The sequence below is a fragment of the Phalaenopsis equestris genome, unplaced genomic scaffold, assembly GCF_001263595.1.
Source record: "Phalaenopsis equestris unplaced genomic scaffold, ASM126359v1 Scaffold000294, whole genome shotgun sequence".
Classification (NCBI taxonomy): domain Eukaryota; kingdom Viridiplantae; phylum Streptophyta; class Magnoliopsida; order Asparagales; family Orchidaceae; genus Phalaenopsis; species Phalaenopsis equestris.
In genome coordinates, this window is record NW_018164736.1 from 815,150 (window position 1) to 841,958 (window position 26,809).

The 26,809-nt window shown below is 35.0% G+C and overlaps 3 protein-coding genes across 6 annotated transcripts in view; 2 read left to right on the forward strand and 1 right to left on the reverse strand.

The window, feature by feature from the left end:
* LOC110025207 (oligoribonuclease) overlaps positions 1–2,534 on the reverse strand; it is a gene marked incomplete at its 3' end in the record, with an annotated part of 40,425 nt that extends 37,891 nt beyond the window's left edge. For 3 of the 4 annotated variants that reach the window (XM_020725536.1, XM_020725533.1, XM_020725535.1), the window contains 3 exon segments: positions 1,214–1,363; positions 2,136–2,285; positions 2,444–2,534. In XM_020725536.1, the coding sequence (XP_020581195.1) occupies positions 1,214–1,363; positions 2,136–2,262 (277 nt within the window). 4 annotated transcript variants of the gene reach the window in all.
* Positions 2,535–13,088: 10,554 nt separating this feature from the next.
* Positions 13,089–19,659, forward strand: LOC110025208 (pentatricopeptide repeat-containing protein At2g31400, chloroplastic). Its single transcript, XM_020725537.1, has 4 exons — positions 13,089–15,349; positions 17,219–17,432; positions 18,525–18,709; positions 19,154–19,659. Exons 1-4 carry the CDS (start codon positions 13,473–13,475, stop codon positions 19,413–19,415), a joined length of 2,538 nt encoding a protein of 845 aa, XP_020581196.1. The 5' UTR covers positions 13,089–13,472; the 3' UTR covers positions 19,416–19,659.
* Positions 19,660–20,575: 916 nt separating this feature from the next.
* LOC110025221 (fruit protein pKIWI502) overlaps positions 20,576–26,809 on the forward strand; it is a 16,356-nt gene continuing 10,122 nt past the window's right edge. The window contains exon 1 of the mRNA XM_020725559.1: positions 20,576–21,207. Coding sequence (XP_020581218.1) covers positions 20,657–21,207 — 551 coding nt within the window. The 5' untranslated portion in view covers positions 20,576–20,656. The remainder of the gene's footprint in view (positions 21,208–26,809) is intronic.

A 26,809-nucleotide genomic window follows, 5' to 3' on the forward strand; every position in this document is an offset into this window, starting at 1 on the left:
CATGATTGTTCATGCTAAACAAGATTATCATTAAGAGGGTTAACATCAAGATCATCAACTTCTTCGTCGACATATGAAAGAAAAAACATGGCGCAATCAACCCAAGGATTGTTTGAATCTCATTTTCTTTTCACAATTCTAATAGGTGCTCTTCCACTTTATTCCAAAAGGGAGAACAGCAAGGCTGCTCTATTTTGTGTTGAAACTACTTTACATTATAATTTTATTTGGAAAGCATGTAGATAGTGATCATACTCTTTTTTTCCTTTTTAGGGGGGATAAAAAGAAAATTATAAATGCATAGTTTTATACTTTTGTATTTTGATATTAAATGCAATATCCAAGTTTTAATAATAGCGTAATTAGTCAAGCCAATGTGTCTAAAAGCCACAATGAGCCTACTCTATACCTATAACAAGTTATTATTGTATAATTAGTTAAGCTTAATCACTGAACCTTCAGTGGTCATGTCTCTCCACCTCCAAATCAAGGTCAGCAATACTATTACACTTGGACCATTTTCGTTTGAAATGAACTCCATACATTACTGTGACAGAAATTCCTTGTTGGCATACACCCCCGCACCAATCGATTTGATATACATAAACAGGTGCAAATCAAACTCCTCAAACAATACGATTCAACTTCATTTTTTGCTGACAAAATAGGTCTACCAAATCATCAATCCCATCAATCCCCCTCCATCCTAATACAAATGTCATTTCTTGCAACCTCAAAACACAATCAATATCATAAACTAAGAATGTTCTCTTTATCACATCAAATATAAAATTAAATGAGATTTTGTGCCAAAGGGAAACCATAATTCTGGGGATACAATAAATCAAAATTATGGCTGGATAAAGTTTTTATGCACTTACTTTTGCAGTTTTTCTTGCACAACTTCTAGTCATGTTAGTTTCGGTCCACATATTTCCTTAACAATCAATAAACGCCAACACTATCCACTCCTTATCGGTGCATATGCTAACTTCTTTGTATAGCAGATCTTCACTAGTTACTCCCACAGTCTCTTTTATTACCTCAAAATTATGGTTGGATTATGTCTAAATCTAGCAGGTGCAATAAAGCTTGGCACTTATGTTTATTAATCTAGTTTATAATTAGAAAACTTTTATGGTGCATCAAAAAATTGAATTTAAACACTATACTCACAAAAAAAAATGGCATAATGCAAAAATTCATAGCTGACCTGTCATTTCCAAGTCAATCCATACCAAAGGTTGTTTATAGCTTCCTGATAATGATGATGACAATGATGGATGGATATTATTGTGAGATTTATCACTTTCAGAATGAGCCCTTTTCACTGTTAATTCATAGTTTTGTTTATCCCCTTCTCCTGCCACAAAATAAGTAGTGAAAATTAAGTTAATGGACCTCTTGAAAGGCTTTGTGCCACTGAATTTTCCATGAATGCATATGTAGTATCCAAATATCACAAACAATGCACAAAACATGTTAAACTACTCCAAAGAAAACAATGTTTTTATGGATACAATGAATTTATAAGAAAAAAAAACCAATGCTAAACAAGCTTCTTTTGTATGTTTATCTCGCCATAAAGTGCTGGATTTTTATTAAACCTCGAGAGAATTAAAACCTTGAAACTGATTGGTGTGAAAAAAGCTCAATTTTGTCTGTAGCTTGCTTCAGAATTTAAGATTTGTGAGCGGGGAAATTTTTAAATAATTTAAAGACTATGAATTGTGTAATTTGATAAATCTTAGATTTATGGGTAAATGAGATTTATCAAAACTGTTAGTTGCCAAATTCTGTTTGGCAATATGTAAGCTGAATCTTTCTTAAATCCTGCATATAGTAGGATACCAAATCATTCATACTTTGGTGTATTCTCTTCTCGAACACATGCAAGGCATTGTTAGCATACGAAGCAACTCCTGAAGCATATCAAGTACGAATGCTGGTAATCTAGATCCTCCGAGTGCAAATAAAAAATAGCGATTCAAATATATAAAAACAGGGAAACTAAGCAATCAACTAAGGCTCGACAAGAGAAGAAAGCTAGTCCACCAGAATAATGTTGGATAAAAAAAAAAGGTGCTTTCAGCAGCTTGTAGCTAAGGCTTCGTCAGTAAGATCAATAGCCATACCTTTCTTACCGGATATTCGCTTAGAGCATCCATCAATACCGGACGCAGTAGTCAGACTGGCAATCTGCTCCTTATCGTCTTCTGCGTCCAAATTGAGGGCGGAGAAGACGTTCGAAAGCCCGCTCATGCTCGCATCCGTGAAGACCTATCCTGCACGAGAATTCGGTAGCAGGATTTAAACTGAATATCGCAAAACAGCTAAAAATGAAAATTTTAAACCCTGCAGACTTTTAATCCCGTTTCTCCTCGGTTTTGCCATAAATCAAGGGTTTAAGGGATTTAAAGGAACTGAAGCGCGCAAGAATTACCTTTGCTTCGGATTCCTCCAAACCTACTCTCCATCGCACGCCGCTGGCCTCGTTAATGCCCAACTCCTCGGTAATTTGTGTTCGAGGGAAGAGGAGGACTCTCCATCGCACGCCGCTGGCCTCGTTAATGCCTTCTCTAGCTAACTCCTCGGTAATTTGTGTTCGAGGGAAGAGGAGGCGACAGCATTCGTGCGGCAAGCTTGGGGCAAATTACACGGATACCACCCTATTAAAGACCTAATTTGACCTTTTACTTTAATACTACCCAAATATTTCATATCTCATTAAAAATACCATCGTTTTAGTTAAAATTTGATATGATGGCACGTGCCAAAAAAATAAAGTTTAGGTCTTGGACAATAATTACCCCTTACTTATTATGTCTGTAAATCTTCTAATTTTTTATTTTTTAACTAATTTAAAAAATGAATCCTACTCTATTAAAATAAAATTTTAAATAAACTGATTTTAGCTGTATTCGTATTTAACTAAAAAGATGTTTTTGTTTATGTTTAATAAATTTTTATAAATTTTAACTATTAATTACAATGGTTGGCATCTTATACTCGTTGTGAATTTGAATTCCTTATAATTTTTTTTATTATCTTAACTGTTGAATATTGATTTGTCAATAAATGAGGAGGGTGTGCACAAAAATAAACGATAAAAAATAGTAAAACGTTTTGTAAATTATTATTTTTTTTATAAAAATGATCTTCTTATTTATAGAGGTGATAATACAATATGTGATATTACATTTATGCTCCTACTTTAATGAGATATTTACTATATGTTCTAGGTAATTTATTTGTACGAGTTTATTGGTCAGTCACCCTAAGACTCGGTCGACTATCTTCCTTGACCTTGACTTGGTAAGGTCTGTTCTGTCGACCGGGCTGAGTTATTGTAGTCGGCCGACTGAACTTGGTTCTTTTCAGGTTGGCGGTACTGACTCGATCAATAAGATTTTATCAAATAATCTATTTGGTTTGTCTTTCAACCCTCTATCTTTATATGAGGGGCATCTGTTAGTAGGATGAGACTAGGATAATGAGCAGATGATGAATCATCGTAACTTAATAAATAACTCATCCATTGACGAGGGGACCCTTCAGGATGCATATAAGACTATATTATGATGTCAATTATCAGTCCTTGTTGAGTAACCTCGGGGGTGCTGGCAGGACAGTCAATGATTGCGAGGAACTAAATTATTTCCTTGGGTAAGCTCTATCGAGGGGCAGATTGATGCATTCACTCAGCTTTCTAATTGTGGTTAGCTCGGATGCTCATGTCATTTTAGTCAGATGGGTTCGAATTTGGGTCATTTGATCATTTTGTAACTTGAGTTGTCCATCACTTTACTTCTTCTTGTTGGAGGACTGAATCAACTTTTTTCTCTAGTCGTATCAAGCACAAGCATTATCCCTTCGTCATTTGCTTCTTGCTACTGAATTAGTGTTGAGAATTTTAGAACAAAGAAACGTAAGAATCGACACAAATTCAGAAGAAAATATAAAGATTTAACGAGATTTAGCATACATGTCTACGTCCGCGGGAGCAGGGCGACGATTTTCTTTCAATTTCAGAAAAAATGTACAACCAATTAACCATATCCCTAGGAACAAGACATATATATAACCATGGCGTACATGATGTAATTACAAAATTACTCATATATTGTACCGTGGGGGAAACCAACCCACATAACGAAAACTCCTTTGATTAAACAAATGCTCCCGCTCCACTCCACTCCACTAGCGAGCTCCGTTACACTCGTTGGCTCTGTTCCGCTCCAACATTTGTCCCTTTTCTCGTATATGAGCTATACCTAACAAATCTCCACCTCTGTGAATATCCAGTCCCTTAGGAGAAAATACATCATGGAGTTTCTTACACACCAAAAGTGGGTTGGGTCATCATGTTTGTCTAACAATTGTGAATATTCAACGAGTCCAAGCAAATCAAGAATTTGTTGATAGTAATTGGCTTGGTCAACATATCAGTCGCATTCTCATTAGTATGAACTTTTTGCAATAATACCTCACCAAAAACAATCAATTCTCTTATCTTGTGATATCTGACATCAATATGTTTAGTTCCGCATGGTACACCTGATTCTTAGCCAGATAAATATCTCTTTGACTATCATAAAGAAACTGAACTTCACCTTGCTCAACACCCAGTTCCTTTACTAGCCTAGTAAGTCATAAGGCTTCTTTAGCAGCTTTAGCTGCTATCATGTACTCAGTTTCAGTTGTAGATAATGTCACAATAGACTGAATTGTTGATTTCTAACATATCGGCCCTCCACCAAAAGTAAACACATACCTCGTTGTAGACCTTCTTTCATCCAAATCATCTGCATAGTTTAAATCCATGTACCCCACAACTGAAGAATCATTCAGCTGACTATCAAAAATAATTTCATGTCCCATGGTATCATTTAGATACCTGAAAATCTACTTGATTGCTTCTCAATGTCGTCTTTCAGGTTTAGACATGTATTTACTAACTTGACTAACAACATGAGACAAATCAGGGCAATTACATACCATTGCATACATTAAGCAGCCAACCGCACTACCAAATGGAACCTTTACAATGTCTTTGATTTCTCTATCTCACTTAGGACAATGTTCTGAAGAAAGCTTAAAATAATTTGACAATTGAGTGCTCACAAACTTTGTTTTGCTCGTCTCAAACTTGTCTAGCAATTTCTCAACATAACCACGTTGAGATAAACATAATCATCTTGAGCATCTATCTCGATGAATCTCCATTCCAAGAATCTTTTTTGTAAGACTCAAGTCTTTCATGTCAAATTCCTAACTCAATAAACCTTTCAAACTACGAACACCATGTATATTCTTTGCCATATTATTTGCAGCAATTATTATATCATCAACATACAATAACAGAAAAATAATAGAACCATCATCAAGGCTTTTAACATAGACACAACAAACATACTCACATCGCATATAGCCAATATGAATCATGTAGGAGTCCAACCGCTTGTATCATTGGCTTCAAGTGGGGGGCTTCAAGTGGTGGTTTCAATCTGGTTTAAACTACCTAGCATAAAGCTACCTTTAATCACAAAGTCCTCTACTCTATTAGAGTTGCACTAGGGAGACCAGTTAAATTGGACATAACCACGTTTAACCTATTCAAGCCTACTATAGCAAGGATTTTTTGTTGAGAGGGATATCACCCTACTTGATGTGGAAGAATTATGGCTTGGCACTACCCATAATGGGTACTAGCAACAAATTATCCTAGAACAAAGACCCTAATATTGTAATTATTATAAAATGTTTTGGAACACACCTGCCAAATACTTCAAGCATCATCCCAACTTGAGATGTAACATTCATGCTCATTCCAAACCACTTGAAAACAGAGTAGCAGTTAATGTAAATGATGCACCAATTGAGAGATGTTTTCTGGAGAGGGATTCAAGAGGGAAGATGAGCTCATGCCATTTGAAAGTACTACTATTGCTACTGTTTCAACCCATGTAACGATTGTTTCAACCCATGTAACGATTTCTTTAACCTGCAAATCATATGTTCTGCCCGGGTTGAGTGAATCAATCTGACTGCTTCATGTAAATCTTCTCCTCCAAATCACCATGTAAGAATGCAATTTTAACATCTGTGTGCTCCAGATACAAATCCCAAATATATACTAATGCAAGCAATGCTCTGATTGAAGTATGTCCGACCGTAGTAGAAAATATTTCATCATAATCTGTGTCTTTTTGTTGCGAAAAACCCTTTGCTACCAAAAGAGCCTTGAACAATTGTGAAAAACGCTTTGCTTTTATACACCCATTTGCACCCAATAGACTTCTTTCTCTTGGGGAGCTGAACTAACTCTCACGTGTGATTTTTCTGCAAAGAATTCATCTCCTCAATCATTGCCCACATCCATTTCTCTTTCTCATGGCTGGTGATGGATCTTTCAAAGGTAGCTGAGTCGTCACTGTTGATGAGAAGTGCACAGGAGACCAAATCTTCATAACCAAATATGCTCTAAGGTCTTATATTGGGGTGTCTCTGTCTATCTCTAGTTAGATTATAATTTTGCAAGTCATCTATATTATAATAATCATGTGTTGGATTAAGACTTTCAGCTCTCTTATTGTTGTTGAATGTTGTTCTAAATCTAATACACCAAAATAATATGTTATTTTAAGCATACGTTTTATGCTTATTTTTTGTAATATTGCACTTTAAAGAAGAGTATTTTTATGTTTTTATTGCAAGTATATCAATTTTAGGCATTTGGAGCAAAAGTAGCAAAAATGAGGAAATTTAGAGCCTAAATAGAGAACTATGTGATTCTGGTTCCTGAGGCATCGTTTTTCAGAGAGCTGGCGCCTGAACCGAGAATAACACGGACTTAAGTAACTTGGAGCTTGAAGCATCAAATCATTACCTCAGCGTCGGAGACGATATTTGATGAATTAAGGCGTTTCAGAACAAATTTTGAGCGGATTTTGAAGGCTTCAAATATTTCAAGCGTCCCATTGAGATATTCAATGCATCTAAACACTTTGGAAGACTCTTTAATGAAGGGATGTCTCTTTAATGAAGGGATATGTCTCCTTAAAGAATGGACATGTCTTTCGGGATTCAAAGGGTGTGACTTTTTTAGAGAATTTTGGAGGGAATTTTGAATTCTTTTTTAGAGGAGGCAACTACTAATTAAATAGAGAAGGTGTCTAGGGCTGAAAAAGAGAGAGGAGAGAGAGAGTTTGGTGGTGGTCTGAGAGAGAGTGAGAGACTTGGAGATTTTCTTCTAGGGTTGTAAGAGGAGAGGGGAAGTGAGAGATTTCTTTTTCATTACATTTCTAATAGATAATTGAGAGTGCTTATAAAGAGGGAATGTGTTTAAGGAGAACTTTTAGGGATTTGCTTCGGAAGGAGTGTGAGAAAGTTGTGTCTTTTATTGTTTTGTTTTGTAAACTTATTTTTATATATGAAGTTCGTGTTTTATTGTTTTCTTTTCATGAATTTTGAGTAGTCTTCTTTATCATTCTCCCTACTCTGAGATATGGTTTTATGAATAATTGATTTTATTTTATAAGATTTTAAGTGTCAATAATTTGCGATAATTTGAAATCTGATCTTCATTTACTTTTTGATTTGACAAATTAAAATGTTATGTGTTGAGAAATATATTATCCAAAAAGAGCTATGATTTCTACAATATTGTGAGAGTCACATTCAATTCCATAGGTGAGAATATAATTCATTGGGTTGAGTGCAAATAAATAGAAAAATATACTTTGTTAGACGTGAAATTGGAGATTTTAATGTGACAGATTAAAATCCTCTATTTAGTCAAGTTGATTGGAAACAATGCAAGATTGTTAGACCTCAAATGAGAGAGAAATGGGAGCTCTGGAGTGAGAGTCGGTTTCCTCCCAACCTAACAACAAAATTAGGGACCAAACTATGGATTGGTCATTGTTCTTTATACACTTGAAAGAGGGTAAGAAATATGATTGCTCTAATTTGACACAATACAAATATATATATATATATATATATATCATTTTAATTTATTCACAATTCATATACTCATTATAAAGGTGAATGATGTTTTATTAAATTTGAACCCTTCGTCACAGAAACTATGTTTAGTTTATAAGTTTACCTTTGAAGTTTAGCAAATAGTTTAGTTAATTTAGTTTTTTAAACTGCATTTTATATAACATACACTCAATTACTTTAGATTTAAATTTCATGTTTAAATTTTGTAGTTTGAATTTTTTGTTTTGCATTATAGTAAGAATTTCCAACTTCCTATGGAATCGATACTTAAGATTCTATTAGAGTCATTTATTACTTGAGTGATATGTATACTTGCGTTATTATTATGGGTTTGACAGTTTAAAGATTTTAAAAGATAAAATTATTTCCACTGAAGCTATTTTTATTGGGATTAAATTGCATATTTATTATTAGTGTTGTCGTGTGTCTTTTGTAATATTGAAAAATATTTACAAAAACAACACACAACAAACCGCACATCAAAATTCATCTGCACTGTATCTGAACTGGAACTATTCTTTGACACGTTGTCTTGATTACGCTGCAACATATATTGCTCATAAAAAAATGACATCTCTACTGATAATTGACCCGACCCGCAATTACAGAGATATTTATGCTCCTTAATATGCTAAAAAGTTAACCCAATTTGTATTTAGCTACTAGTGAGAACAAATGTAATATGATTAAAGAAATAGTTTTCTCACTATGACCACTACGTAAATATACGTATATTTTCAAATAATATAAAATTTTCTTTAAAAACCTCAGTTTCGATCCCATGAGGAGGCAAAAAATAGGTAAACAATAAAATGAAATAAAAAAAATTGACTTTAAGAAAACTTTACTTAAAATTGCAACAATTATCAAAAAATGAAAATTAAGTTTACTAAATTCTACAATATGCAAATAAAAGTAAATGTAATGACTTAAACAATATATATAAAGAAACTTTCTCATTGTCAATAATTCATAATCAGTAAAGGATTTCAAAATTTATTTAGAAACTTAGATGTGGTATTGTGACAAATAGGAGCATGCATATTTATTTACTTTATTTCGAATTGTGCAAAGAGCATTAACTAATCTAAAATTGGTGTCAGCATGTATAGTGGTGTTGGGTAGGTTCTAGTCTCTCGCTTCTAGATTACCTACTGTGTCATCTTTATAATACCTACTAATGACCCTTAGGTCTAATCTCCAAACCAAATTAATAAAAAAATCTAGCATGTCACTTTAGAAACATCAATTATACACCCAATAAAGCTTATCTCCCAATTTATTTGCACCCCTCTTTAGACGATCCTGACTGCTCTTTTCAGGGTAGAATGTGATACTTATAAGTCAAGAAATCTTAGCTCTTTTGGGTCTTAAGTTCCTCAACAGGTTTTAATAATATACATGGTCAATTTATAAAGTAAATGAAGGAACGTTAAAAATATCATCACAGTTTTTAGGAATAAAAGAAGTTTTAAATAAAATAAAAAATCACTTACTTAATTACTTCAGATTGCAAGGAGAAAGAAAAGAAAACTACTCACAAAGCATGAGAATAACAAAACAAAATATATTTATAAAACTGCAATCTAAAGTACAAAACTTAATGACAAAAATACCAATACTTATCTTGAATGTTTCACAATCACTGATTTGAAGTTCTCTAACTTCTCTTACTCCAACTGCACTTACATGACTCACAAACTCCATAAATAACAAAGACTCACAAAAAAACTTCTCACGCACTTAACACACTCACATTATGATACTCTCTAAATCCGACCCCTTAGCCCTTTGGAATTAATCCATATTTATAGAGCTTCAAAAATGACAAAGGTTTGTTTTAGACTTCTTATCAAAATTCAGCCTCATTCAATGAATCTTCTCGAAAGTAACGATGACGCCTAGACGCTCAATTGTTGTGCCTAAGCGCCAGCCAATTTTTGTATCTGACGCCTAGACACCAGTTCAGGTACTTTAATAATTTTCTTCAATTTAGCCCATTTTTCTCCTTTTTTATGTATTTTTGTTCATTTTTACTCTTAAACTCTTTTTCTTGCACCTGCAATAAAAAAATGCTCTTCATTAAAGCATAATATATTCAAAATGTGCATAAAAAGTAAGTAATTTTAAGGTGGATCAATCACCATCTTTTTTGCAATTAAATCCTAAGACTTGTATCCTTCGAAACATTTCTTGTAGCCCGGAAAGATGCACTTCTTGGATTTTGAATCAAGTTTTGATTTTTCGTCACTGGGTACATGCACTTAAGCAGAACAACAAAAATTTATAAATGATCAAAGTTAATTGCATCACTTGTTCATACCTCTTATGCAACCTTGCCACCTAATGATGCCCGGAGAGATCTATTGATGAAATAACATGTCGTATTCACAGCCTCTGCCTAGAAATTTTTAGGAAGCCCTGCATTCATCTCGCCCTTTCAGTTATGGACATATTCATCCTTTGCAAATCTATGTATTTTGTGTTATTCTTAGACCTCATATACTTGATCTTTCTGTCAGTTTGGTTCTTCACCTCAGCTTTCCACAGCTTGAATTTGAACAAAACTTCAAATTTCCGCTTTAATAAATAACCCAAACTTTTTTAATGAAATCATTAATAAAGGTAACATAATACAGAGATCTTCCCAATGACGATACTCTGGTAGGACCCCATACATCAGAATGCACATAATCAAGAATTCCTTCAGTTTTGGGCTTTTTAAACATGAAACTTACTCTAGTTTATTTTTGAAGAATATAAAATTACAAAAATCTAGCTTGTAGCTTTTAACATCATGTAACAAATTTCTTTTATGCAATTCATCCATCCCACGTTCACTGAGATAACCCAGACGCATATGTCATAGTTTTGTATTCTCATCATCTGATTTACAAAATGAACACCTATAACGATACTCACAACGATTTGTAGATATTACCTGCAATTAACTTTCCTTTCATCACAGTCAGTGCACCCTTAACATTTATGATAATTTTCTTATCCTCATCTGCTTTAGGAATAAAACAATTTCTATGTAAAGTGCCCAAAGAAATCAAATTCTTCTTCAAATATGAAATATGACTGACATCTCATAATGTTATAACAGTGTCATAATACATCTTAATCCTGACATCACCAATATCAATAATATTGTAACATCTATCATCGCCTAAATAAACAGAGCTCGAATTATATGACCTGTATGAAGTAAACCACTCCATGTTAGGTGTTATGTGATAAAAGCACTCTGAATCAAGAATCCATGCATGCATTCATGAACCGAGTTGATGAAACTGAAAGCATATCACCAACATTGCAATCTGAATTGTCACCCATCATCATACTTACAGACTTGGATGATACATCACATTTCTGCTTAACCCGCTTTTTGAGCTTTGGACAATCTTTCCTAATATAACCCGACTCCTTGCACTCGTAGCAATGAATCATCTTTTTGCCTTTAGATTTTGATCTAGAAATTCGTCTTCCAGAACCCTCCTTCTATTTCTTCCTTCCACGATCATGATTACCGTTAACATATAAACTATCATCATGAGAACTTTCCCATGCATGCTGCTTCCATTGGTTATGAGCTAACAATGCTGCAGTAATCTCATTAACTTTGATTGTTTTTTTCTCATATGTAAGAGTAGTCACTATGCGTGTCATAAGAGGAATACAATGAACACAATAAAATCATTGCTCGAACTTCATCTTCAATATTCACATCAAGTCGTGATAAATCCGTGATTATTTGATTAAAAATATTCACGTGTTGCGTCAGATCAGAACTTTCTTGCATCTTCAGTCAATATAGTTTTTGCTTCAGATACAATTTATTTGCTAGAGATTTGAACATAAACTGAGTTTCAAATTTTTTTCATATCTCTCATGGAGATTTTAGATTCAATACATGATACATAACCTCATATGTCAGACATAAGAATATGATTGTTGTCGTTCGTTGTTGCAATTCTTCTCAATCTTTATCCTCAATGGTATCTGGTTTTGTTGCCCATAAAACCTTCAAGATTCCTTTCTGTGCCAATAAATCTTTCTCCCTTGTTTGCCACAATCCGAAGTTTCTAGTTCCATCAAACTTCACCACTTTGAATTTTGCACCAGAAATTGCCATTTAAAATTTGTTATACCGCAAACTTTTCTTGTGAATTCTTCTGCCTCAGTTGCCGAATTGCTCGCACAAATTCCTTTGTACAAAATCCATCACTTATCCTCTTGCAGAACCGTCGCGCGATCTTTAGCCTGTTGCGGAACTCCTCTGCGTCACTGAACCCTTCGCTGAATTGCTCGCAAGCCCTCTGTCGTAGAACTCCTCTGCGTCATTTTTTGAAAGTGAAATATATGATTTCATGCATAATTTAATATAAAGATATTGTAAATATAAATATTAATTTTTAAGTATCAGATATATAAATCCATTACAATTTTTAAGTGTTAGATATATAAATTACATCAGAATTATGGATGTAAATGAACCGAACACGAACGAGCAGAGCTTCTGTTCGTGTTTGATTCATTTGAAATTTAGTTTGTTTGAAATAAGCTCGTGTTCTAAATTGTTCGTGAAGTCGCTGTTCGTGTTCGTTTCTTAACGAACGAGTGGAACACGAACTGTTCGCGAACGACAAACTAGTTTGACATCTCTAATATTAATATGTTTATATATATAATTATTTTAAATTATTTTTATATTTCGAAAAATAACGATTCGAACACGAACGAACACATTATTGTTCGTGTTTTATTCTTTTATCTAACCGAACGAAAAAACTTATTCACGTTCGACTTGTTACTTATCGAGAGAATCAAGCGCGAATTCATTGACGAATCGAACATGAACTATTCGCGAACAAAGAATTTTTTTACATCCTTAATCATAATTGTGTATGATTAAGTAGATCCCGCTAAGTATAAATACTTCGTATTGTCTTACAGCGCTATCTTACCGAGCAAGTACACGTTGGCGAACGAATTTTTTTACATCTTTGATCATAATTGTGTATGAGTACGTAGATCCCGCTAAGTATAAATACTTGCTCGTCTTACAGCGCTATCTTACCGAGCAAGTACACGTTTTTTTAATCTACGCCTCTTGCATCTCCAGCTCTTAGTTTTCTTATCCATTTCTCCAGGCCACAAACAATCTTCTTCTCCACTCCTTGCGACCTCCGCTGCTCATGCTCATGCCGCTGTCCCTCATACCTTGATTCCACGCAGTTCTTCTTCCCCCTTCTCTTTCAAATCCACCGCAGTTCCTAATGAAGCCTTCTCTGCACAAATTCCCGACTCCTGTTATGCAAAAATGACAGTTTGACTTGTATCTATAAAGTCGTCTTCTTTTTATTTTTTGGTTTTTCTCTACAGCATTCATCGCTTCTTTTGTAGGTTTATTTTTTCAGTCTCTCTCTTGGCATAAAAAAAAAAAAAAAAACTTAGAGATGGCTTCCTCTACTCCTCCATACTCCATAAACGCTGCAAAACCCTACCAAAGTCCTCATTCAAATCCCAAAAACCATATCCATAAGCCACAAAATAGACCCCATAGGTTACAGTCCTCTTCTTCTTCGGTAGTTAGTAGCTCTTTTTATTGCAGTGCTAGTTCTGCCCATGGTAAAGTGCTGACACCTTCCTCTTCCGCTAGCCTTCATAGTCATCATCTTTCTCTGCCTCTGCTTGGCCCGGAATTCCGAAAAAACCGAACTACTAAAGTTATCTCAAAGAGGAATCTTTCTTCTCCTAGGCCCCACTTTTCTCAACAACGGAGCGCATCTCTGGCAGCTGCGGACATCACTGCCCGGCTCCTCCGTTCAAGTCCCGACGATCTGCAGGGCCTCGTAAGTACCTTTAGCTCATCCCAACAGAAGCTTAAAATCCCCGAAGATTACTGTTTTGTCCTCCATGAGCTTGGTAACAGGGATAAATGCGCCCCAAAGGTCCTTGCTTTCTTCTTTTCTTCAATTCCTTTGATGCGAAATTTCACGGAGAAGGGTAAACTCCTCACGGCTGCCATCGGCGTCCTTGGCAAGATGGGCCGGCATGATCTTGCAAGGAAGGTTTTTGATTTCGGCGTAGCCCGAGGTTTCGGCAACACCGTCTATGCTTATTCTGCACTTATATCTGCTTATGCTCGGAATGGGCTGTCCTCCGAAGCTGTATCAGTTTTGACGTTGATGAAGGCATCCGGTGTGAGACCGAATAATATTTCATATAATGCTGTGATTGATGCTTGCGGGAAAGGTGGAGTTGACTTTGAAGTAACTGTTGGATTCTATCGAGAGATGCTTCAAGATGGAATTTTACCTGATAGGAAGACATTCAATTCTCTCCTTGCTGGGTGCAGCCATGTTGGACGGCTTGAGGATGCCCGCATCCTTTTTGATGAAATGATTGATCTGGGTATTGGTCGAGATATCTATACTTATAACACGTTCATTGATGTGCTTTGCAAGGGTGGTAATATGGAATTTGCTGTTGATGTTATTCCTGACATGGTAGCCAACAATGTCCTGCCCAATGTTGTTACTTACAGCACCCTCATGGATGGATACGCCAAGCTGGACAGACATGAAGAAGCGCTTAATTTATATATGGAGATGAAGTCCCTGGGGATTCAATTGGATCGTGTGTGTTACAATACGTTGCTTTCTATTTTTGTAAAATCTGCAAGGTATGAGGAAATTACAGGAGTTTGTGAGGAAATGGAAGTTATGAGCATAGAGAAGGACATAATTACTTATAATTCTTTGATCACTGGGTATGGGAAGCAAGGAAGATTTGATGTTGTAAGTTATTTGATTCGGGATATGAGGGAGAGGGGAGTTGCCTCAAATGTGTTAACTTACTCAACTTTAATGGATATCTATTCAAAAGCTGGCATGTATGAAGTTGCTGCTAATGTTTTCTTGGAATTTAAGGAATCAGGATTGAAGGCTGATGTAGTTTTATACAGCTCTTTTATAGATATGCTTGCTAAGAATGGCTTGGTGAAGCTTGCGGTGCGGTTGCTTGATGAGATGACACATATTGGAATTGAACCAAATGTAGTAACTTATAATACCATCATTGATGGTTTTGGTAAGTCAAGGATTTTTGTGCAGGGAGGTATTGAGAATAGGGTAGTAGAAGCTGAGGGAGATTGCAATCAAATTGTTAGGATTTTTGGAAATCTGACCAAAGAAATAGTGAAACCAATGGTGGAAGGAGCAATGAAGAAATCCGAGGACTTGTTTTGCATTTTGGGATTGTTTCAGAGAATGATACAACAAAGAGTGACACCAAATGTTGTAACTTTCTCTGCTATATTGAATGCTTGTAGGTAAGAGCTTGCTACTCTCTTTTTTAACAAAATTTGTTTATGCCATTGTGGGGAAGGCAGGCCCCTTTTAGTATATTGCAAATGAATGGTAAGCACAAGATACCTAGTAAATAAGCTCTACAAATATTAGGCTTTTGTTTTGCATAACTTGTGCTTTTTCACCTTATTTTTATATATTTTTTTAAAGCTACTTTCTCAACGATAATTTCTATCATGTTGTTCCAAAAGCAATTTTTCATAGCAAGATTTGGAAAATAAAGGGAAAAATTGGCCAATTCTTTCTACCAACTTGTTGGTAGAAAGAAGAAATCAAATTAAGCCTTAAAGTAAGTAAGAATCTCATTCTGTAAAATAAAGCAAATAAGCAAAAGTCAGCGTCAGCGAAGAGAGTGGATACGATAAATATGGTTGAAAACTCTAGGAGTAAGTTGAAAAGTAAGTTTTCGAATATAAAAAGCTTAGAATGAGGGTAGCACCACCAAGAGCAGTAGACACTCAAGTTTATTTAACTATCAATTGGAATGACACCAAAGAAATGTTAGGTAACATGCATGTGAAACATTAAGGTGCGACTGATATCATAAAAATGTTGATGCTTACATTCAAATACTTTATTTTGTTGAGATGCATATAAACATGATGGTTGATGCTTAATAATTAAAGGAGATTGCTGATATTTAAGAGCATTATTAATGTAAAGGGTTTTAATTTGAATAAAAAATTAAACTTTTATTTCTTAATAAAGTATATCTAGGGGCATTCAGATACATAGTACGCAACTGTAATGTATTTACATATCTCAGGCCTAAACTTTCATATTTACACACGCAACACTCAAATATTTAATATCACATAAAAAATAGTACTATTACCACTTTTTGGAAGTAAAACACATTTTTATGCATAGGTTTCAGGCAACAATGTGCGGCTATGTATGTAAATATGAAAGTTTATAAAAACACATGAATTGTGTGTTAGGTATGCAAATTTCCCATATATCTAATACCAAGAAAACATCTGTTTTTCACTCCAACATGTAAACATTATTAACCTTTGTATGGTCACTAATGAAGGAAACCACATAACCAAAACCCCGATGAGTTGACTCGATTTGATTTCTTGATGTCAGCATGTATCAAGTCAAAAGGCACAAGTCTACGGGAAGAGAATGATGAGGGAACGAGAATACAGTGATGCCAATCATATTCAAAAGCTTAATTTAAAATTTAAAATAGAGAATGATACATTTGTGAAGCTTTGAAGATGTTGAGGTGGACGGCAAACTAATTTATTGTGCTAATGATAAAGGAAAATAAAGTAGGAAGTCAAGGCAGTGGAAGTAATATCATTGAGGCAATAATTACCGCCATTTTAACTTCAAAAAGGTGGAGTACACCTTTTTCATGCATAGGTAAGGTGACATATATGTAAAAATTGAAATTTAGGTGTTATACATGTGAATACAGAAAAAAATTAAGTGATGTTTATGTAAGTCTTCCTAATAATTATATAATCACTATAGTTTTTTCCTCAAATGCCGGTTTTTTTTTTTCATTGATTGCCTCTAAAAATGGCACTAATGCTGCAGCTTGTATTCCTTTTCTACGTTGGGTAGTTCAGAGGGTCTCCTTATTAACATTCTGGACACATCCAAAGTGCTTCTAATTGGAATGTTGCGTGATTACTCTAGCTTTAAAATCTGTTTATAATGTTAATCCAACTTAAAAAACTGTTTATAATATTAATCCAACTTAAAAAAAAACTGCTTATAATGCTAGCATGGATACTCAAGATCACGGTCTTCTATTCTTAACTTTATATCTTATTGCTTTTAGGCCTCACATCTGATGTGTTTAAACTCTTGTACAGTCGTTGTGATTCCTTCGAAGATGCATCCTTATTGCTAGAGCAACTTCGGTTGTTCGACAGCTTTGTTTATGGGGTTGCACTTGGGCTTTTGGTGGGCTGTAGTGATGCTTGGCTTCGAGCTCGTTCTCTATTTGATGAAGTAAGCTGCATGGATAACCTTACTTCATCTGGTTTCTACAATGCTCTTACTGATATGCTTTGGCATTACGGACAGGTACGTGCTCCCTTAGAACATATTTATATCAATTTTTCAGATTATTATATTTTCCTTTGTTACTTAGAAATCAATTTGGTTTGTTTTATAGGTGCGATAAAGATTGATCTTTAGAGGGCAATATGGAAAATTAATACTATGTATATTCGCTTCTTACGAGCAAGAGAGATGGTGGATGTTATTTCTTTTTTTCTTTTGATTAGTCTTTGGTTGTTGAATATCTTGCCAACTGTGATTTGTTTTTGTTGGGGTTGTATTTCCATATTCACCTTTATTCATATTAACCTGTAAAATATATCATATCAAATATTGTTCTCTTTTTGGTTTTCCTCCCATGAAATTTCTTGGAATCCTTTACCCTTGTTGGGACTTCAAAAATCTAAAACCAATATCTTATGATTTGGTGTTCAATTGTACTATGATAGGCCAAATCGGAGACCAAACTAACATAAATAAAAAAAAAAAAGAATGACAAATCTTTTATGAAATCCGATACATCACATTGTGTTCATGGACCAACAAAAGCTATAATTGTTGCGGTCAACTCAATAGTTTTCATTGCATCAGGTCTAACATTATAGCAACGTTGTCTTCATTGCAACTATTGTTTACATCTACCATATTCAATGATTCAGCCATCTCAATAATTCCAAAAACATCTTCCTCGCTTCAACTTTGATGACTTTTTTTTGCTTCGTTGTACTGATTTCCTCTCCATTTGTTTAGAAGGGACGGGCTTTTGTGCTTTTATTTTAGGCGGTGAATGTTCAACAAAACATGGCTCTCACTGTTTTTCTCTACATAAAAGAAAACTTGTTCCTTTTCCTCTACTTAATTGATAGTACGTCTAATATTGAAAAAAGTTAAGCTGATTGAGATTTAATCATCACCCTATTTGATCTATGTCAAGTAACAACTATATAACAAAAAATTGAAGATTAGGTGTTAGATACATAAATACAAAGTAATTGAGTGGTATATATATGTGAATCTTCCTATAATATAATTGCATAATTGTACTCACTTCTTTTCTATAGAAATGGCTTAGCAGCCACTTGTTATGATCTGTTATTTTTTCTTAATAATTTGCAGAGACGTCGAGCTCAGCAGGTTGTGGTTGAAGGGGTTCAGCGGCAAGTTTGGGAGAACGCATGGAATGAGTTTACCCTGGATCTGCATCTCATGTCCTCTGGTGCTGCGCAAGCTATGGTTCATGCATGGCTTCTTCGCATGAGCGCTATTGTCTCCAGAGGCCAGAAGCTGCCAGAAATTGTTAGGTACACTGAAAGTTTAACTGATTTATAAATGTTTCCCATGCTTATAATTTGCATGTTTATTGTATTTTTTTGGGCATTTACATACCCAGCACACAATTCTAATGAATTTACATATCTCACACCTAAAATTTTATATGCACACAGATGACACTCAAAATTTTTAATATCACATTAAAAATAGCACTATTAATACTTTTTAAGAGTGAAATACACATTTTCATGCATAGGTTTAAAGTACAAATGTACTATATATGCATGTACACCAATCAAATCTTTAATTTCACATAAAAATGCCATCCGCTATTTTTTTAAAAGTGAACTACACTTTTTCGTGCATAGGTTTATAACACCAAGGTGTTTTAAGTGGAAATATCAAACATTGGGTGTTAGATATGGAACTACGTACCCCTTAAATTTGATCTCAAACGGCTGTCTTTCTTTCAGCATTCTTACTGGTTGGGGAAAGCACAGCAAAGTGACTGGTGCAAGCCCTCTTCGTCGTGTCATCGAAACCCTTCTCGACTCCATCGGTGCTCCATTTCATATGGAACAATTCAACATCGGCCGTTTTGTGTCGACTGGTGCAATTGCAGCTGCCTGGCTCAAGGAATCGGGTACGGTCACCATTCTCCTCCTCCGCGATGAGAGATCACAGCCATCAAGCCCCCTAACCTTGTTGCCAAGTCTGCAAGCATTGCAACTATGAGATGATTTTTCCTTTGGAATTTATAGCTTTTAATGTTATGTTTTATTACCTTGCAGTTGCATTTTCAAAATCAATTGTTGGATGTTGTATTGTCTGGGATTGAAATATTGCACAAACAGTCTGAGGAAGCGGGACTTTTTAGTGAGAATGTTTTGAAGGGGAAAAATTATGAGGGTTTGTGTAATTTCAAAAGTTTGTCTTCTGTAAAATTTCATATAATGAAGGGTCTGAGTTGTCTATTGCAGCTATACTTGTTAGTTGAATTGTTAGTATTGTGGCTTGAAACAAAAGTTCATTAGCTACATGTGTTATGATGATGGGAGACATCTCATATAACTTAATTTGCTTAAAATACCATAATTAATGTCTATATATATCTATAGATATTTCTCTCCCCCACCATGTTTCTCCACCTTTTAACTCTCTTAGACTCCGTTTGAGTCAACTTACCCACTGCAACGGTATTTTTAAAATGTCGTCTCACCATTTGAAAATTGTGTTTGAGCAGCTTATTTGGATAAGCACAAACTGCCTCAATTGCACGCTTAATCTATACCTCTTTCCTACTAAGCCATTCCCATGTAACTCAATCTACCCAAGGGCCTCACCTCATTCAAATCAATAATTTTCCTTCCATTCCTTCAAGCATGCTAAATACCCCTAAACAATTAGATTCTCATGATTCACGCTAACGCACCTTACATTCTTAAAAACGGCTTTCAAAATTTGGTTATTGCCTCTGCCTTAATAATAGTGGTGGGTGCAACCTTTCAATTATCCTCTTCATGCACTTGTCATGCACTACACCCAAGTGTTATAAAAGCAAATATCAAACTTTATATGCTAGATGTATAAATTAATAAGAATTATGTGATATGTATGTAAATTTGTCTATATTTTATCATATATATATATATATATATATATATACATAATTTTAAATTGATTTGGTAGAATTGATTTGAAATTTATGGAGCATCTAGGGAAGGTTGCAAAGATTTTCTTTTGCCTTTTAACAAAATGCAGCCATGTTGTTGTGAAGAATGAAGATTTCATAATTCGAAACTTAAAAAAAGAAAAAGGAAAAATGAGCAGCACATTGCCTTTCAACCTAACAAAATATAAACCAAGTTAAGAAAAAAACCTAAATAATAAAAAAAAAAGAGTTGGAGAAATCCACTCTGATCAACTTATCTTCAGCTTCGTCTAGTCTACAAAAGCGTCCTGCAAACTCTCCTCCAATGATGACTACCCTTACTCTCTCCCCCGCGTACCCCTCGCTTTTTCCCTTCCATGCTCTAGCTTCGCAATTCCCCTCTTCCATGTCCCCCCTCCTCCACGTCCGTCGCCGCCTCGTCTCCCTAGCCGTCGCCGCCGCCTCCGTTCGGCAGGATTCCCCAACCTGGACCCAGGCTCCTCTGTCCCTCGTACGCGCCGCTTCTGCGGATTCCTCCCTATTCCACATCTCCATCGACGCCTCCGATTCCCCTGATCTCATCTCCGCTCATACTACCGCTGGCCAGTATCTCCAACTCCGCCTTCCTTCGGCCGTCCACGCCAAGCCTATTTTCCTCGCCATAGCCTCCCCGCCTTCCCTAGCCGCCACCCGTGGAGAGTTCGAGTTCCTGGTCAAGAGGGTTGAGGGATCCACTGCCCAGCTCCTCTGTTGCCTTCAGAGCGGGGACGTCGTTGAAATGAGCGGCGTCATGGGGCGAGGCTTCGAGATCGACCGGATCTCCTCTCCGGACGACGCGCAGACTATCCTTATCTTTGCCACTGGATCAGGGATTAGGTGAGCGTTGTCTTTGCAGCCATATGCTAGGTTTCATGTCACTTTGATATATGAAGAGGTTCAATCAGTATGAGAAATTATGTTGCGGGCTTATGCTTGAGTTGATATTGAGGCTTTGCCATAGATTTGACCTTCTTCAGACCGATTTAATGCCAATTTCTTGGAACGAAATTAGGACGTTTACCTTGAACTATTTCATGAATGATTATGCTTGTGGTTAAAGGAATCACTAGCCAATAAGCTATTTGTAAAAATTGTTTTGCCTTCTTGATAAAATCTTTTGCTGAAAATTTTTTTGTGATTCATTACTTGATGGAGAGATTATATTTAGTCTTTTGGTTGTGAATGAGTGTCACATTGAATAGATTGAATATAGTATTTAAGTGCAGCTGCGAATATTTATTTTTGCTAGGATTGAAATAATCGTTTTGAAAGCATATTTTTGGAGGCTTACAAAGCATAGACATTTCATTTGTTCATAGTTGGTCATATTTAGTGTGTTAGTTGTATCCTAATAAAAGTTTTTGTGCTAGAAAGAAACAAAAATTATGCATATGCAAATACCTCCAATCACCCTCTTCCTGACCCCAACCCACCAAAAGCAGGCACGTGTCTTAGATAGTTGGACCTTATAGCAGTAGATATTGCTTTGAATGCTATGGTAAAGATAAGTTTTTGATTGTTACCGTGACCTTGGATTTGCTAGAAATGGAATGATCTGCCTTTCAGCTATATGAATGTGGAAGGAGGGTGGCAACAAGAGTTAATGAAACAGGTAGAAGAAGGCCACAGTTTGGATGTTTAAGGTTGTTGACTGGGTGGTAGTCTTGATTAAGGAATTGTTTGTGGATTTAAGGTTAAGGGAATGGCTCAGATATTGGTTGAAGTGCATGTGGAAATAGTGCTAGGATGTGATATAGGGGTTAGGGATGAATAAGAAGGTAATGTGGTGGTGCGAGGGAGAAGGAGACATTCTAGGGTTTATAGAAGAGACTAAATCGAGAGCTTCAACTCTTGTGGATTTCTATAGCATGAGATGGAGATGGAGAGGGAGTGCACAAAGTCCAGTTAATGGAATTTAAGCGGAGGATGAGAGGAAGTGCTGTACTTAGATGTGAAAGTAAGAAGAAACATATAAGATATTACACTTCTCATCAAAGGAGAGTATGGGAGTTGACCTCATGTCTCTTAGGGTAATATTTTTCCCAAATTTATCACATGAGCCAAAAGTTATTTTGAGATTAATTCATTAAGTAAATGAAAATTCAAATCCCATTGGGGGAAAATGGTTGACTTGCGGTTGGTGGAGTTGAGTGAGGGAGGCACCATCTTTAAATCACCAAGGATGGAACAGTTGGCCAGGCCTGCTCTATGAGTGAACTTTACTTCAACCACTCAAATTGTTTTCCAACTAACAAATAACCGCTTATTGTAATTTAAATTTTAAAATTCGAAGTTACATCAAAGTTTCAACTTATAATTTCAGTGATAAAGCTATAATTTTCATAACTAAATTTGGATTTAGTTTGGGATATTGTAAATGAGCTATGCTTCATTTGATGCGTTGCATCAATTTTATTTGATCCCAAAAAACTCTTTTCTGTTGAGTAGAAGTATTAGTAGTTGTTCAAATTATTTGGCGCTCTCTTCCACAAGTCATATTTTGTAATCTGTGTCCTCAATAGGTGATTGATTTTCTCACCTTACTAGAGACTTTGCTGTAGTCTTTTGATCTATGGGCACTTCTTAGTAATGATACTTCCCTCAAAGAATGTGGGTACTTGCAAGTGATGATCATGATTACCTGCAAATTTAATATAAGGTTCAAGATCTTTTATGTAAAAAAATGAATTTAGAAAACAGTCATGTGTCAATTTAATAAAGTAAGCATTAAGTCCAAGTTTTCTACTGATTTTAAAAGGTTCATATGTTCCTACTTGTAGTTTCTTCTATTTAGTAGAGGTATAATCAATGTGAATGAAAATATGATTCTCTTCCTATATCACTTTACAGTTTTGTTTTTATTTATTTTATGAACATCTTACATTATCATAAAGGCCTAAAAAAATTTAACAAAAGTACATATTAAATTTGAAAATGTATGAGATGGAATGTCAATTGTATCAATTTGTCTTCTAGGGTTGTAGCTATAACTATTTCAAATTGTATTTCCTTTGTAGTTCTTGAAATAATATTGTCAAAAGAAAATTCTGAAGTTGGAAGATGCAAAGACCAGGTACTTGAGCTCTTTCCTATCAGATATTCTAGTATGTCTCTTAGGGTTCTATTAACCACCTTGACATGCCTATCAGTTTGAGGGTAAAAAATAAAATTTTAGTTTTATCCAATCAAATAATTCATTAGTTTGGGTGCAATCTAAAGCTTGTTTAGATTATGAATACTATCAATAGTGAGTGCTTCTATATTGACTCTCCATAATCATTTCTATGATGATTTTCCAGCTAATTTAAGTTTCTATGACCTAAAACTCTTCTGATGTGATGGTCATCTCTAGGATTTGATGATTGTCATTTAGTTATTTTGTATAATAATTGTATAATACTTGCATTATTATTTTTTCAAACCCTATTATTGTTTATACTAAAATTTTTTTCCTCACCTTTTTTCTTTGAGCTTTCTATTTGATGAAATGATGCTGATTTTGTAGGCGTGATATGCAATGATATATTTTATATAACAAAAAAAAAATCAAATTTCCAGCCAGTTGGAAAATTAAATGTAATGAAATGAAAATTTAATGTAATGCATGATTGACATGCAAGAAGCAAATATTTTGTTTTCTTAATTAATGTATAGCTGAATAATAAATTCCAAAAACTGTAAGATTTCAGAAAAAAACATTGTTCTACTTTTTCTTGTATTTGAAATCATTCAAGGTTAAAGGTTATTTTTCTTGTGGAACAATACTCTCAATAACATGGAAATTTAAAGACAATTTGGGTATTGGCAATTTACTTAAGTTAATTGGCTTGGATATTTAAAGTGGTGGTAGGTAGTTGTAATTCATCCTATTTCATATAATTGCCACTAACAAAGAAATAAAATGAACAAACTCAAGAATAGAGAATACGCAATTAAGTGATCAAACTATGGAAATGCCTGTTGAAATTTCACTGCATGACTTCTGACCTCAGTTTATTCCTTTTTCATTGCATCTCATGGACTGATAGGATCCCAACAACCAAGTCACTAATCCATGTGATTGTCATAATTATTTTATGATTATATTTATTTTTTCAATTTTATATATTTCCTATTAGAGGCTTTCATAGAGTTCTATAAATTTTACTAAACTTTTGAATTTAAATACTAAACCAATTCTTCACTTCTTGTCATGGTGTCAGAGCTTTTAAATTTTTTTTCCCTTGGGCTGATCTTACAGCCTTCGTTTTTGAATTTGTCCTTTCCTCTTATTTTTCCCATAGCTTTAAAGGTCATCACTGTTTTGCCACAATTTTGCATTCTGCATCGTTATAGCAAGCCAATCACTCCGATATTTTTCTTGTTTATGGAAAATAATATCAATGTTCCCTTTGCTATTGGGTTCCTTTAGAGTTGAGGTCAGAAATTTCATATCCAATGAGATAGTTGCTAAACATTATGATACTGAACTAGGGCAACTAGTCGGTGTGGGAAGGCTAGGAGATGGGTTAGGAGGGTTGTAGGATGAGGAGCCAAAATGGAAACACCGACAGTGGTTGAGAAATGACAAAAAACTGTCGTTAGACAACAAAACGGATGCCGGAACAACAGTTTGGTGGCTGTCCTAATAAAAAGCAGGAGGCAAATGGGGAAATGATGAAGTAAGGATAGGGTTTCAACACTCATGCCTCTCTTAACAAGGAGGTTTCAACACTCATTCTCTTCAAAATACAGATTCACCACTTGAAGAAACATATGTTACAACTCTCCAAATAGGGGAAATCAAGAAGAAAAAGGTCTCCAAATATCATAAACCGAGCAAAAAGTCTTTAAACCCGTTTCTAAGCAATATAATTATACTAAGACATGAAATTAATCTCTAATTATAAATTGAAATGTATAACTAGGGTACACAGGGTTCGACAATCATGTAACAAGCGGGACTTTTTCCGCCTCAAGTAAAGCCCCCCTCCCCCCACCCAATGCTCGCCGTGTGAAATTCATTTTCGCTTTCATGCCACATATTTGGGATCACACGAGTCACTTCTGCATCACTCTTCCTGAGTAAGGGAGACATCGTCTTCTTTTTTGGAAGCGTTCGAATCCTCGGAGTACGACATGAGATCAACAACATTGAAGATGGTAAACATATTACAACAACAACAACAAAGCCTTAATCCTACTACGTGGGGTCGTCTACATGAATCCTTTTTCTCCATTGCATCATATTTAGTGTCATATTTTCATTTAGTTCTAATAAATTAATAGCATTTTTTATACTATAAGCCGAAGTCTTCCTAGGTCTACCTTTGCCTCTCTTAACATAACATAAGTCGAATCTAATGGTGAATCTGGCATAAATCCAAACTTAGATTTATGCCAGATTCACCATTAGATATCATCAACAAAAAACATACACGAAGGTACATCCTCATGTAAATGTCCAATAAGACCATCCATAACTAAAGCAAAAAAAATATGGGCTTAAATTCTCAAATTGTAAAGCAACTCATCTACCTAATCATTCTATTCTCGACAACACTTATCTTAGTATTATGCTTCTCTTTTAAAGGCCAACATTCGATGCCATAGAGCATTGCAGGTCTCACCACCATCTTATAAAATTTTCCTTTCAATCAAAGCGGAACTTTTCTATCACACAAAAGGCCCGAAGCAGCCCTCCACTTCAACCAGCCAACTTGAATTCTACTACTAACATCCCCATCTGTATCACCATCGTTTTGAACAACAAACCCGAGATATCTAAATCGTTCACACCTTTTAATAATTTGATCACCCAAAGTTACACTTCTGTCGCTAGAGCTCCTGCTAATAAAATTACATTCCATGTATTTAGTTTTAGTTTTACTCAAATTAAGGCCTTTAGACTCCAATGTAGACCTCCATAATTCAAGTTTTTCTTGGGCTCTTTCTTTCGTCTTATCCACGAGAAGGATATCATCAACAAAAAACATACACGAAGGTACATCCTCCTGTAAATGTCCAATAAGACCATCCATAACTAAAGCAAAAAATATATGGCCTTAAAGTCGATCCCTGATGTAATTCAACAAAAATAGGAAAATATATGGTCAATCCTTCTTCATTTCGAACACAAATAACATATATAGTATACCTATTTTTAATGGCTTGAATATAAGTTTAATCAACACCTTCTCAAGAACTCTCCAAAGGATATCTCTTGGAACTTTATCGTAGCTTTTTCTAAATCATTAAAAATCAAACATAGATCCTCCTTATTATCTTTGAACTTCTCCATCAAACCTTTCAATAAATTTATCTAACATCCCCATCTGTATCACCATCGTTTTGAACAACAAACCCGAGATATCTTATAGCTTCCATAATAAACTTGCCCGACATAAATCCAAATTGATTATGAGAAATCTTTGTAATACGTCTTAACCTATGTTCAATT